We start from the raw sequence: 13,604 nt of genomic DNA on the forward strand, positions 1-13,604 counted from the left end.
ACTGCTGGACAACGAATGTTCTTTAGTTCTTTTGAGTCAATTTTTTGGAATTTCAACGGCTTTTCCCCGAGCTCATTTTTCAATATTTGCCGAATGGAATATTGCAATATTGTCAGCTCACAAGCCAGTTTTCGGCCACTGCGACGCGGGTTTCGATCAAGTCACTTCTTTACTTTTCGAACCATTTTTGCAGATGTTGCTGTTTTCTTCCATCCACTTCCTTGACGTCGGGCTACGCTACCAGTATCACGGTAACGAGCGATGGTACGAGACACAAAAGATGTATTCACATTTAAATGCTGGAGTGCTCTAACGATAGCCACTTGTCGTTTTGCAGCCAAATATAAAGAAATCACACTATCACGATTGAACGCTTTTGTACGCTTGTAAACAATACAATAACTAGAATAATGTTAACAGCTGTCGGACGAGTGGCTTAGAAATGACAGCAGCCTGAAGTTGGTTGCAGTTTTTTTATCTCACCTGTATCTTCATCTGAACCGATTTTTACAACGCAACACACTAAACTTTCTGCCAAATTCCGTGAAAATCGGACAAATATTGGGAGTTTAGTGGACCATTTACATAAAATCAGACGAAACTATATAGGGGAGTTATATCTAAATCTAAAACGATTTCAACAAAACTTCACGGACGTCAACTTGTATTAATTTCAGTACGATGTCCAAAAAATTGACTCAGTCGTACAAACATTGGTAGTTTGGTGCACCATTTAGACACAAAGACCTGTATTACAGAGTGGTGAAGGGTATAAAAATCGGTGTTATCTGCGGAAGTCAAATGATCTTCAAATAAATCCCAAAACTGTACAATTTAAAATATATAAAGTTATCACTTTTTTTCGGCCGGAAATTTTCCGGAAAAATCCACGAAATAATATTAGCCGATAGAATAATAAAGTTACACGAGAATGTCTATTAAGGTCATGTGTGTGCGGTTTCAATAACAAAATTGCATTAATTGGATTTAAAAATTATACCTTGTCCTTGTATTAACACCCCACAATAAGTCAAATAATTATGTTTTGTGGACCTCGAAAATTATATATTTATAAATATGTACAGAAATTAGAGAAATGTTAGACTTAGTGCACTACCTTGGCTGCGTGTGTGGCGTATATATCAATGCAAGAAATTGCAACTCTAAATCGAAATTTGAAATATATTTGCTAGTACCTAAGAATTAGGATATTATTTCAAGAATATTTTAGAGTCTCTAAATGTTTCTAATAAACCTACGACGAAAATTAACTTAACTTTTAATGTCTTCATAACAAATTCAGACAATTACAACTAACAAAAATACGATGTAACAAATTGAAAGCAAATACCTCCGTACAAAAATAATTATTGAAAGCCCCATTAGTGAAAACAAACGAAAAAAATATTTTATTCTAACCTATTAAATATTAAATTTAGCAAGGTCGTGTTCCCGCAAAACCTTATTTCAAAATATAATTTACAAAAACTGATAAAACATTCGAAAGAGTACATCGTTTATAAATAAATACATTTAAAGTTGTTAACACACTGACATACGACATTGTCGCCAGTTTAAAGTTGAACAAAAATTGAAATCAGCCAATCAACAAAAATAAAAGAAACTGAAAATCAACGTAAAACCACAGAGTTGTTAAGTAGTGATTGTTAGTAATTGGGAACATATACAGAGGGAAACGGGTGTATGTTTGTCGACCTATGTTACATATACATGGTGTTGTGTATGTATGCATGTAGTAGATGTGGATACTCGGACACATATTTATTTATATGGTTATGCACGAATATCGAATATCACGAATAATACAAAATTACTTGATTTACTACCTTTTCTGCATTATTGTTATTACTGCCCATCCTATATTTCAAAGAAATTGACCTTTTCGCTTTTGTGAGAGGATTCTAGAAAATAAGTATTAGGACAATAATAGAAATAGTAGTTGTAGTAGTAGTAGTGGTGACAGGTAGCAGTAGATATACAAAAGGGCATGATTTTTAAATCAAAGGATTCTTACAGTGTCTTTTGTAATATTAACGAAAGTTTACAAAAAACAAAAGGATCATACCCTCCGAAATGTTAAATACATATTTACATATGAAATAAAAATATTAAAAAAGGAAAACTAAACAACAAAAAACACTTTTACCGTAGAAATACCCAAACTAAATATAATAATTAACGCAAATCCCCTCCAATGTCGTTTGAAAGTATAACAAATGGAAAATAAGATATCGCAACTACTTCTCATTGAAAACTAAATAACTTACCTCGGCATCAGGATGGGAACGATCTGAATCATCATTGTCCAAATTTTGATTTTCTAAATGTTCCTCTTCGGTTTGAGGCATTTGTTGGAGTTCCTCTTTTGATTTGAAATCCAAATGTTTTATATAAAATGGCAGAATTAAACCTAATATAACCTGCAAAATATGCGATAAAAGATACAACATGATAATTATTGGGAAAACTGTATGGGACGAGTGAGTTAGTTTATAAGCATGTGCATAGTCACCTTAAAATTAGTATTTTTTCGTGTTCGCAATCCACCCATCCATAAATCTGCCAATATAACTTGACTGCAGGGATGGGCCAGGAGTGCTCTGTGATTGGCTGCAACCGCAAGGGATAGACAACTTTGGTTGGACCAAGAATGCAATTCACACGTCAATAGACGTTGAGCCTTTTCGGCATCTGTTCGGTAACTAAAGTCGAGTAATTTAATACCTAGATATTGGAGAATAAAATAGATTGTTAGAATATAGTTTAATTGTATTTGCTTCACAAAGTGATAACCAATAGTTTTTTTAGAAGGATTAAATTAAAAAAAGAAACACTAATAGACATTGATATAGAAAAGTGGATCTGAGAAACATTTGTTTGAGAAGTAGCATAGAAATGCTTAAAATTGTTCGGTATCGTTACAACCATTCTATATGGAAATGCCTCCCTGCGTCCCAAGTGCTGATCGTACAATCATCAGCATATGTAACGATCTCTATGGCCTCCGGGCGTGAAATACCGGAAAGGTAGAGGTTAAACAGTTCCGGGGATACCACTTCACCCTAGGGAAGGCTACACCAAACGTGGACCGATATATGTCATTTGCAATATCAAACATTTCAGAGCTCGATCTTAAATATTGCGATTTATATCGTGCTTTCAATAGACGGATAGACAGATAGACAAACACGCGTTAATCGAATTTAAACTCATATATATATATGGGCAATTACAAAAATCTTTTAAATTCCTTGAAACTCAGGTTAGCAAGGTTATAACTCGCGAAATATGAATATATTGCATATAATTTAAATTCATTTCTATAAAATGAAGTGTTCTGTCAAAATCTTAAAATATTGGTATTAAATAATAAGTTGCGTGGAAGCTATGATGGTGATAATGTAAAAATATGGGTGCAAATGTGTTGAAGCCAATGAGTTTTTTGTGTTCCTTTCTGATTTGTGGCTAAAATACGCAACGCACGCACATGTGATCAGTGACTAAGTTGCAGAATACCCCATGGATAATATGGTTCTAATGTATGATTTTTCGATATAATCACTGCATCCACCGAAAATGGATGCTGACATTTTGTAGCCGGATTTTCGGTGTTTTTTGAATTTTTCTTATAATTAGGACGCGCATCCACTCAATGACTAAACTAATTATAGGATTGTCTAACTCGTGATTTTGCTTCGTTTGGTGTATATATGAATGTGCTCACCGTAGCTTCTCTGCAATTGGGTTCCAAAGCCGAAAATTTGGAGCGTAAATTTTTATAAAAAACATATTTTTTGAGTCTACAATTAAGAAAGTCCATTCAAATTCCGTGGAACCCCGCGTGATTTTAGTTTTTGTACGTGCCGGATCTAATGAGCCCATCTATGTTCAATTCCGACCAATAAAACGGCGGATATAGGTACCTTGAATGTGGGAAAAACCGCAAAAACTTATTTTGACAAATTCGCGTATATAATCGCGTTTTTCTTCGAATTGATTTCACATACATTCATTCTTGTGTTATCATATTCGCGAATCTGTGTGAAAATAGGTTAAAAATATATCGATATATCGGCACATCCGCGGTTTTTAACCGATCCTTTTAAAATAGGTGTCCTTTTATGTATTTTCAAAGGAGATTACTGAAATCGGATGCGCATAAAAATAGTATGCACGTTGCGCGATTTTTAGCCATTTTTAGGGTTTTTGCATAGTAAAGTGCATCGAGCGGCACACTTTGACCGCTAAATTAAACATAGAAAAATTCATAATTATTGAAAGACATTGATTCGGTTTATACGAAAACCGCATGCGCATCAATTGATTTCAACTAATACGCGAATTGCATGTTTTTAAATATTGATAATTTGTATGTATTGTAACTGCAATATATTTAGTCATAACATTTCGATTTAATTAAAAAATTAATTTATTTTATTTTCAGATATCTTCATGCTTCTATTTGTTTTCGCGACAATTTAACCGTAATTCAATGTGATTTGACTAGTATGCAAAGAAAGCAAACGTGTTTAACCATTTGTCAAGAAATTCACAAATTACAACAAATAGGAATTAATTTAACACTAGAACGCCGAAGGCGGTCATTTTGACCGCTTTCCAATTTCAAGTACAAAAGCAACTGTGCATTTAATGACACTTTTTTTTAAATTTGGTGACTTTTTGTACCTCACAGAATTACATTTATTATAAAAAATTCACCAAATTTTAAAAAATTGAATGCACAGTTGCTTTTGTACTTGAAATTGGAAAGCGGTCAAAATGACCGCCTTCGGCGTTCTAGTGTTAATTTATATTTGAAATACAAGATTTAAAACCGCTATAACTTTAGTGTGCAGCATCCGAATTTGTGAACGCGAACATATTTCTAATCAGCATATTTTTCTTGACCTATGTACCAAAAATCATGAATGTGCTCGCAAAAAATTTTTTCAAATTATTTTTTATGGAATTTTAAAAGAATTTTGTAATTTCCCATATATACTTTATGGGGACTTCGGAGAATTTTTCGAAGTGTTGCAAACGGAATGACAAATTTAATATACACTCCACCTTATGGCGGAGAGTATAAAAACATATTCGGGTTGTGCAGTGTACTTTAGTTGGAGATACACTAAATTTAAGTTATCTCCTGGTCATCTTATAGTGAAGGACATTTCCATATTCTTTCTTAACTTTAATACAACCTAAATTGCAAAGAAGAAATCTTAATAATCATACTTATATTGTGGAAAAAGCATTTCGCTATCATATTAAAAACACATATAATACTAAATTCGAAATCTTCATGTAAATAGGAAATTAAATGATATTTGGATTTTATTCAACAAATACAGTTGTGTGTTTATTATTACTTACCTTTGCTTTCAAATTCTTTGGCATACGAACGCAATTCTTCATAAATTTCCGTGTCCAAATCATCTTCGGCCGCTTCATGGGCCATTGCTTTATACAATTTACAGGCAACCAATGACTTTGCCAATGCCTCCTCGCCATGGGTCCACATCAGCAGTGCCATTTGTTGGCGTTTTGTTAGCACAGCCCATATCTAAAGGTGAACAATTAAATGACGCACACACATACATACAAACACGAATTGTGACACAAGTTCAGCTAATGACTATTACTGCATCAACATGTCATGGACTTACCAAAAGTTCATTAAACGGAAATTCGAAAAGGGCCATTTCCGATGTAAAGGGCAAAAGACCCGTGACCAGACTTAACGAATTTGCGCCAGCATATCGTTGGTATGTCGATGATTTTCGGTGTGCATTGGCATAACTATTCATAACTTTGGCATAAATAGGACGAAATTTTCGGCGTGTATAATACGATCTGCAATGACCAAATAAAGGATTTTAATTGTGTTATATATTAAATTTATTTAAACAAAGAAAAAAAATATTGAAAATTATTTAATACGAATATATGTATATGGCATATGTTCAGTCATTGTTGTATGCCTCTATTATAGTTCCTTATTAATAGATTTTTAAATATTTAGTGCCGCACATCCATCATCCTATTTAGTCGTCTGGCATTGCTATGATAATCCGCTTAAAAACTTTTGTTAACTATAAAACTTTACAAAAAGAGGTAGTAAATCAAATGCATCAATTTCAAATGAAACTTTTTTGTTGACACTTGACACTTTTTTGACGTTTATTTATCTGTACTAGGAAGTTTTTCTTTGAACTTGTCATGGCGGCTTGACTTTTGAGTGATTAGTGTTGTTTGATTGTAGTCACAATAATTTGAATGATCCTTTGTTCTTTTAGGATATATTATTTAGTTTATAGCAACATAAAAAACCAAAACCTATGTACATACTACACACAAATAAACCAGTAAGGAAAGTAGTAAAGTCGGACTGGGCCGACTATATGATACCTTCACCACTTTGGGTATATTCAACAGATGTATCCTAAGATGTATCCTATCGATGCACCAATTACATAAAACCGGACGAAACTATATATAGGAGCTACATTTAAATCTGAACCGATTTTCACGAAATTTAGCTCACGTCATTCTAAACACAATTCAGTACGCTATGACAAATTTCGTGCAAATCGAATGATTCTCAAAGACTTTGGTGCACCATTTACCTAAAATCGGGCGACTATATATATATATATATATATGGGAGCTTTATATACATCTGAACCGATTTTCATGAAACTTGGCACACATTATTGACGCAATTCAGCACGCTATGCCAAATTTCGTGCAAAGATATATAGGGTCTTAAAAGCACCAATTACCTTAGATGAAAATATATGTGGAATCTATATCCAAATTTGAACCGATTTCAACGAAACTTTTCACAGGTTAGGTTATACTAATTTCAGTACGTTTTGTACTTTCAATCATATATTGGTTCCTTGGTGTGTCAATTACTTAAAATCAATCGATCTATGCAATATTAGAACTTTGGTACATTATTTACATTAAATCTGACGGAAATATATATATATATATATATCTTAATCTGAACCGATTTTCACGAAACTCAGCACACATCATTCCAGGAAACTTGGCATAAAGCACTCTAGGCTCTATTAAGTACGTTATGCCAAATTTCGTGTAAATCGAAATATATATAGGGACTTTGGTGCATCACTTACATAAAATCGGACGAAACTATATATGGGAGCTTTATCTAAATCTGGAACGATTTTCACGAAACTTGGCAGACATCACTCTATGCTCAATTAAGTACGTTTTGCCAAATTTCTTGCAAATCGAAAGATATATAGGGACTTTGGTGCACCATTTACATAAAATCGGACGAAAATTCATATGGGAGCTATATCTAAATCTGGACCGATTTTCAGGAAACTTGGCAGACATCATTCTAGGCTTAATTCATTACGCTGTGCCAAATTTCGTGCAAATCGAACGATATATAGGGACTTTGGTGCACCATTTACCTCAAATCGGACGAAAATATATATGGGAGCTATATCTAAATCTGAACCGATTTTTCTCAATTTCAATAGGGTTCGTCCCTGGGCCAAATAATTGAACTGTGCCAAATTTCATCCAAATCGGATCATAAATGCGACCTGTACTTTGTTCACAAAAATACATGGACGGACGGACGGACATGCGTAAATCGACTCAGAAAATGATTCTATGCATATTCTCAAAAGTAACTATGGGTCTATCTCGATTCCTTTTGCCTGTTACAAACATATGCACAAAGACATAATACCCTGTACCACAGTGTGGTGAAGGGTATAAAAATGCGTTTAATTTGGGCGTGCCAAACATTTAATACATTCAAAATTCGATCGGGATACCAAATGACAACCCCATCGGTTGGAAAAAGCAGCTAAATACCGAAAATGGAAAGGTACCGTGTTATGGGAGCTATGCCAAACCGTAAAGTGACATTGATAATTTTTGGTTGGCAGATTTAACACTCACAAGAATTTGATAGAGCGAATTAGGTTGAAAAAATTACGCTCCCTTCGTGAAAAACGCTTATTTATTACTTTATTTTGACCTGTACTAGAAGCCTCTACTGCAGGTGTTATTCTAATAAAATAGGAACTCAAAGTTTTTTATGATCCCTACATCAGATTTTTTTTTAATTTCTACATTTGTCCAATATTTTTCAGAATTTCCAAGGAATTTATTAATTTTTATTAAATAATGTATATTCATAAGCACACTTATTTAAATATCAATTAAATCTGCAGCAGACAGAAGGTTCTACAAAAGTTTAAATAATTTTTCAAAACAAGATAATCTATACAAATTAAATTCAAATTAATTAAATACATTCCTGGCGCACCATTTATGGACCAATGAAGCTATGTATGTCTATGTGGGTGTGAATTTAAAACAGGGCATTCTGGAATAATTTAACATGCATTACATTTTTTTTGCATTTTTTGTTTCTATTTATTTTAATGGAAATACTCTGGCAGAACCCCTGGGATGTGAATCTATTTATTTCATAACGACCAATACAAATACAAAAAATAATAGAATAAAACAAAAAATATATAATGAACATACCTATAGGCGCCACCCATTAATTTATTAATAACTAAACCAATATCGTGTAAAGTATAAACGTATCCTTTGGGTATATGAGGACGAACATCGCGTAAAATGTAACTAAAAGAAGAAGAAGAAGAAAAAATCGAAACGAAACAATAGAATAAATTATTTTGTTGATGAAAACATGTCTCGACATTAATAGTCTATAGATGTTGGGGGAAGCAGCTCATTGATCCCATGTATTGTTTTTCATCCTTCTCATCATCTTTAAAATGCAAATGAACTAGACCAAAGAGAGACACTTACCCTAACGTATTTGCTGGACCATGTTTGGTATTGTAAAGCTCCTCAAGGCGTGGTATTGTCAGAAATTTCTTCATTGAAACACCATTTTCTAAAAGTAATTTAACAAAATCGATTCGGTCGTGTTCCAGTGCCTGCATCATGGCCTCATCAAGTGCTCCTTTTGGGATTTAAAGCAAACACATACAAAAAGAAAAACGGAAATGGGAAAATTATTGAAATTTTATGCAAAGTCTTTTATTAAAATAAATAGGATACGATATGATTGAGACGCATCCCGACTATCCATCCACCCAATTGATGTTTCTTTTTGCTGTTTTCGCATTGTTTCTTTGTTGAAAAATTCCATGTCCATTAACTTACCATTTGGCCACTCTTGGCCGTAAACAAAAATCTCACTGCGTGCTATGTCAACACGATTCCAGGTCAATGCCAAACTCAATTGCTCCGGTGGACTCAAGTGCTGCGATTTGAAGAGGGCTGTTAAAATGGTTTGATCCAATTCCTGTGCCTCGCCTTCTGGCTTTTCCTGTATCCGAAATATTGTTATCTACGAAAAGTGAAGAGTATTTCGTGTTGTTACGTTAGTAATGCTTCTTTTTTTCAATTTCAATTAATAATCAATAGAAGCAGAATCGATTAACTGAAACAAGCATGGAAATGTGTTTTAAATTGGTCCAATAAATTGGTAATTGGTAATTCGGAGTACCAGGGTAGGTTCTGTATAAGCTCGCACTGGATTAAGAAATAATTTTTCATAAGTATTGTGATCCTTTCAAATACGCATTTTAATTATCACGATTGTAGCTCATACTGTAGTTCTTATTATCCCCATTAACAGAATAATAATTTTTGATAGAAAGGTTTCCACCACAACAAAAATATATGTAATATTTTTAATGCAAACGTGTTCACGGTCCTCAAAGTGGGACCTATAAATATCGTGTCCAATGCTCTTAAAGTACCTCAACTTTTGAAGTGCAGTTGTAGGCGGCTACGCTAAAAAGTGGATCGATATAGCACATCTTCAAACATGATCGGGCTACAGACAAAATACAAGCCTATGCAAAAACACTACAATAAACAACTGATGAGGCTACGTCGTCTTAGAATTTCATACTGAAGATGATTGTATATATTCTTTATAAGGTAGAGAAAAAATTTAGATGAATTACGCACGGAGTGGGAAGAATAATATACCCTCCATACTATAGAATTTTAAATTGTTTATAGTGTTTGTTAAAAAAAAACAGAATTCCTATGTTTAATCCGGTCCTCGATCCCTAAAAATATTATACATTACATACTCATTTTACTTACCAAATTCTTGTTGCGTGTACATTGCAAAAGTTCCTGATACAATTTCTCGGCCTGATCGGAGCCCACTTCGAATGTTTTTTGTATTGTGCCAATGAGATAGTCTCTCATGGATTCCAGTACCGGTTGTTCGTCACCATCAGAGGCATATCTGAAAACAAAGCGAAAAAATGCAAATAAACGAATCGGAGACAAATGCCGATTGAAAGAAATCATTAAAAGCTTTCCCCTTTTTCCATGGTTTAAATTAAAAATATAATTTTAAATATTGTTGCAAGCACAGCATAAACGAATGAATGGATGGGATTATAGTGGTGGCAAAAGGATGCTTCGCCCACCCATCATCAAATAGGAAACTTTAAATGAAATACACTACCCCGTTATTCTGGCCAACATTTATAAATTGCGGCTAAAAAGTGAAAGGAAACTGTTCCAGAAAATGGCCAAAATTAATTAATTAAAACATAGTTAACCTTTGGCGCAATACAAAACCGCAGCATTCAGCACTTTCAATGACCACCACATTATAACGGCAGACCTTTCACCATTTATGTTTTCATTGGCTGGGGCCTTTGTGAGCCACTCTTATCAAATTGTGGCCAAAGTGGTTTCAGTTACCAAAGACAAAGGCAACGTTTGCCAAACGCCTTTATAAGGCTGGATGTAATTTAAAAATTGTTCGTTGGTTAGTGCATACTTTATAAAGCGGTTTGCATGGGGGAAATGAAATATAAACAAATATTTTTAAATTATTGATAGGAACCCGGAATTTTAAATGCCTCAGTATCAATTATTAGGATCATAAACATTCAAATTAAATTTTATTGTAATTATTTCAATTAATGTACATGATTATTGTTATACATTCAAATGTAAAAGTTGGACAAAGGTAATTCTCCAGTCGTAAGAACTTTACTCACATTTTTAAATGAAACATGATATAAATCAACTTTATCTCTTTTAATTTTAGAAAAAAAATGTGACAGGAAATATAGAAACTAATTGGGGTATATATAAACAAATTGGGGAAATATATAAACTAAGTGTATAAAAAATGAAAGGACCACCTCCACCTTTAAGTATTGGTCACAAAATTTTCTGCAAGATTTCGATTGAAAAATATAAAAACCTATAATTTCACGATATGTTAAAGTAATAAAATATAGCAGATTGAAATCTACTGAAGATGGGCGGCAATATACAATGGCAGCAAAAAAGAAAAAAAAAAGAAAAAAAACATAGTAGTTTGAACGCATTTTTTATCGGAATGTAAAGGCAATTTTTTTATAATTTGCACATCAATTTCAGTGTTTATTTAATTACATTACATTTTTCCTATTTTCGTTTTCTTACGGAATTTTTTTCTAGCTTGGGGTTAATTGAAAAGGTATACATTTTTACATGGAAAAAATAATAGAAACAAAATATAGTCATATAACGCATTGCCCGTATTTTACTATAAACATTAACATTATTTTAATGTGCATTATTTAAGGATATATTTTCATATTTCTAATTTGGACAAACCATGTTTTAAGAAATAATTATTCATTCCTAGAAGTTCTAGCCAAACCGGATACATTTGGAAAATTGATATTGGGTGTCATTGGTTTTCCAAAATTGTACCTATAAAAATTGTACCTATAAAAATTGTACCTATAAAAATTGTACCTATAAAATTACCTATAAAAATTGCAAAAGCGCCGTAGAAAACAATTCTGACTGTTAGAAATATAGAAAGTAGTAGTAAACAAAATATGTTATTAAATATGCCTTCAAATAGATTTGCTAATTATAAAATTGCCATTTTCCATTCCGACTACCATAATAAGTTTGTTTCTGTTGGCACTGTATACTCTGTTGTCCAAAACTAAAGCAACGGAAATTGCAAATTGAATAAATGACCTATAACTGTTGTAAAACTACACTTATTCTGAAAGTTTTTTTTAGAAATAAATAAATAATTTATTTACTTTTAAAAAACAAAAAATTCAATGCAAAATTTATTTTGAAAAAAAACTAAATGTACTCAATTTTTGCTTGTCCAAAACTAAATCAACTTTTTTCTTTTAAATAAGTCAATTTTGTTAGTAATTTACAGCGTAACAATTATTTTTGATTACGGCAGCACGCCTACGAGGCAATGAATCTATAAGAAACACAATTTTTCCTTGGATATACTATTCCTCGCATACTGAACCTAAAGGAAGAGCTTGTGTTTGTTAGTCTCTGAATCCGTTTTCCATTTTTTATTCCCGCAACTAATCTTTGACTTGTTTTGGTATATGTTTGGAGGTTATTGTCAAGCTAAAATATCCAAACAAGGGTATATTTTCTTCATTGAGGGGAACCATAGCGTTTTCCAACACATTTGCATAAACAATCCGATCTATTACTTCATAAATATATCGAGCTCCATAAAAAGAAGACAGAAAACAACCCAATATTTATTTTATTTATGCAATTCATTCTATAATACTAATGCCTTAGAGGCCAATAAATAGTATTATCAATCATAATATTCCAAGTAGAACTTATAAATATAAACTATAAACTAATTTCATATAATATAATATAATATAATATAATATAATATAATATAATATAATATAATATAATATAATATAATATAATATAATATAATATAATATAATATAATATAATATAATTGGCTCCCCAGCCATAACAAAAAAATTCTCAGCTAAATAGATGCAAGTACTGACCACGATAGCAACAAATATAAACCAGATTTTGTTAACGAAGCAAAACATACTTAGAATATATATTGAATATTAAGTGATTTAAAAGAAGAAAAAATTATGAATGATGAAAATATTCATCATTGAATAATCACCGCTGAAGTTTAAAGTAGTTCATTAGTTTTACTCTGAAAGAATTATTGGAGTGTGAAAAAAGTCTCAGTTCCACAGGTAAATAATTCCATATCCTTGCAACACGCATTAAAAATGATTTCTCAAAAGAAGAGTAAAATATCCTAGGTATATAAATTAGTGTACTTCGCGACGAAGATATAAAGCCAAACATATTTGCTAAGGATAGAGGTACACCATTCTTGATTATCTTATAGAAAGTGCATAAAAAAATGAAAATGCTCAAAATCAACTCCCAATAATGTTTCAACATAACCTAAACACACACTAAAAACACATCATCTGCATATATTAGTGGTGTACAGTAACGTCAGAAAAACACTCAGCAATACTGTTAACATAAAGCACAAACAACGGACCCAAAACAGATCCCTGCGGAACACCACATTGAAGCGGGAGTAACATTGAAGATTCTCCATTATAAAAAACAAATTGCGATCTACCACACAAGTAAGATCTAACAAGTTTGCAAGCAGTACCAGAAAAATTGAATTCATTCTTAAGTTTATACACACAACATTTGGTAAGAAATTGAAT

At 32.4% G+C, this 13,604-nt stretch overlaps 1 protein-coding gene across 2 annotated transcripts in view; it reads right to left on the reverse strand.

Annotated features, from left to right (window-relative positions):
* The window catches only part of LOC133332854 (transient receptor potential cation channel trpm), a 95,930-nt gene that overhangs the window by 24,381 nt on the left and 57,945 nt on the right, over window positions 1-13,604 (reverse strand). Inside the window, exons 10-18 of one of the 2 annotated variants that reach the window (XM_061541223.1) lie at window positions 10,180-10,327; window positions 9,223-9,409; window positions 8,863-9,019; window positions 8,572-8,673; window positions 5,691-5,877; window positions 5,398-5,587; window positions 2,534-2,745; window positions 2,289-2,441; window positions 1,848-1,922 (exon numbers count right to left, since the gene is read on the reverse strand). In XM_061541223.1, coding sequence (XP_061397207.1) covers window positions 1,848-1,922; window positions 2,289-2,441; window positions 2,534-2,745; window positions 5,398-5,587; window positions 5,691-5,877; window positions 8,572-8,673; window positions 8,863-9,019; window positions 9,223-9,409; window positions 10,180-10,327 — 1,411 coding nt within the window. The remainder of the gene's footprint in view (window positions 1-1,847; window positions 1,923-2,288; window positions 2,442-2,533; window positions 2,746-5,397; window positions 5,588-5,690; window positions 5,878-8,571; window positions 8,674-8,862; window positions 9,020-9,222; window positions 9,410-10,179; window positions 10,328-13,604) is intronic. The other variant, XM_061541224.1, reaches the window with a different exon arrangement.

Source organism: Musca vetustissima, unplaced genomic scaffold, assembly GCF_032173495.1.
Source record: "Musca vetustissima isolate MV318-11 ecotype Yass unplaced genomic scaffold, APGP_CSIRO_Mvet_v1 utg11625, whole genome shotgun sequence".
Lineage (NCBI taxonomy): Eukaryota > Metazoa > Arthropoda > Insecta > Diptera > Muscidae > Musca > Musca vetustissima.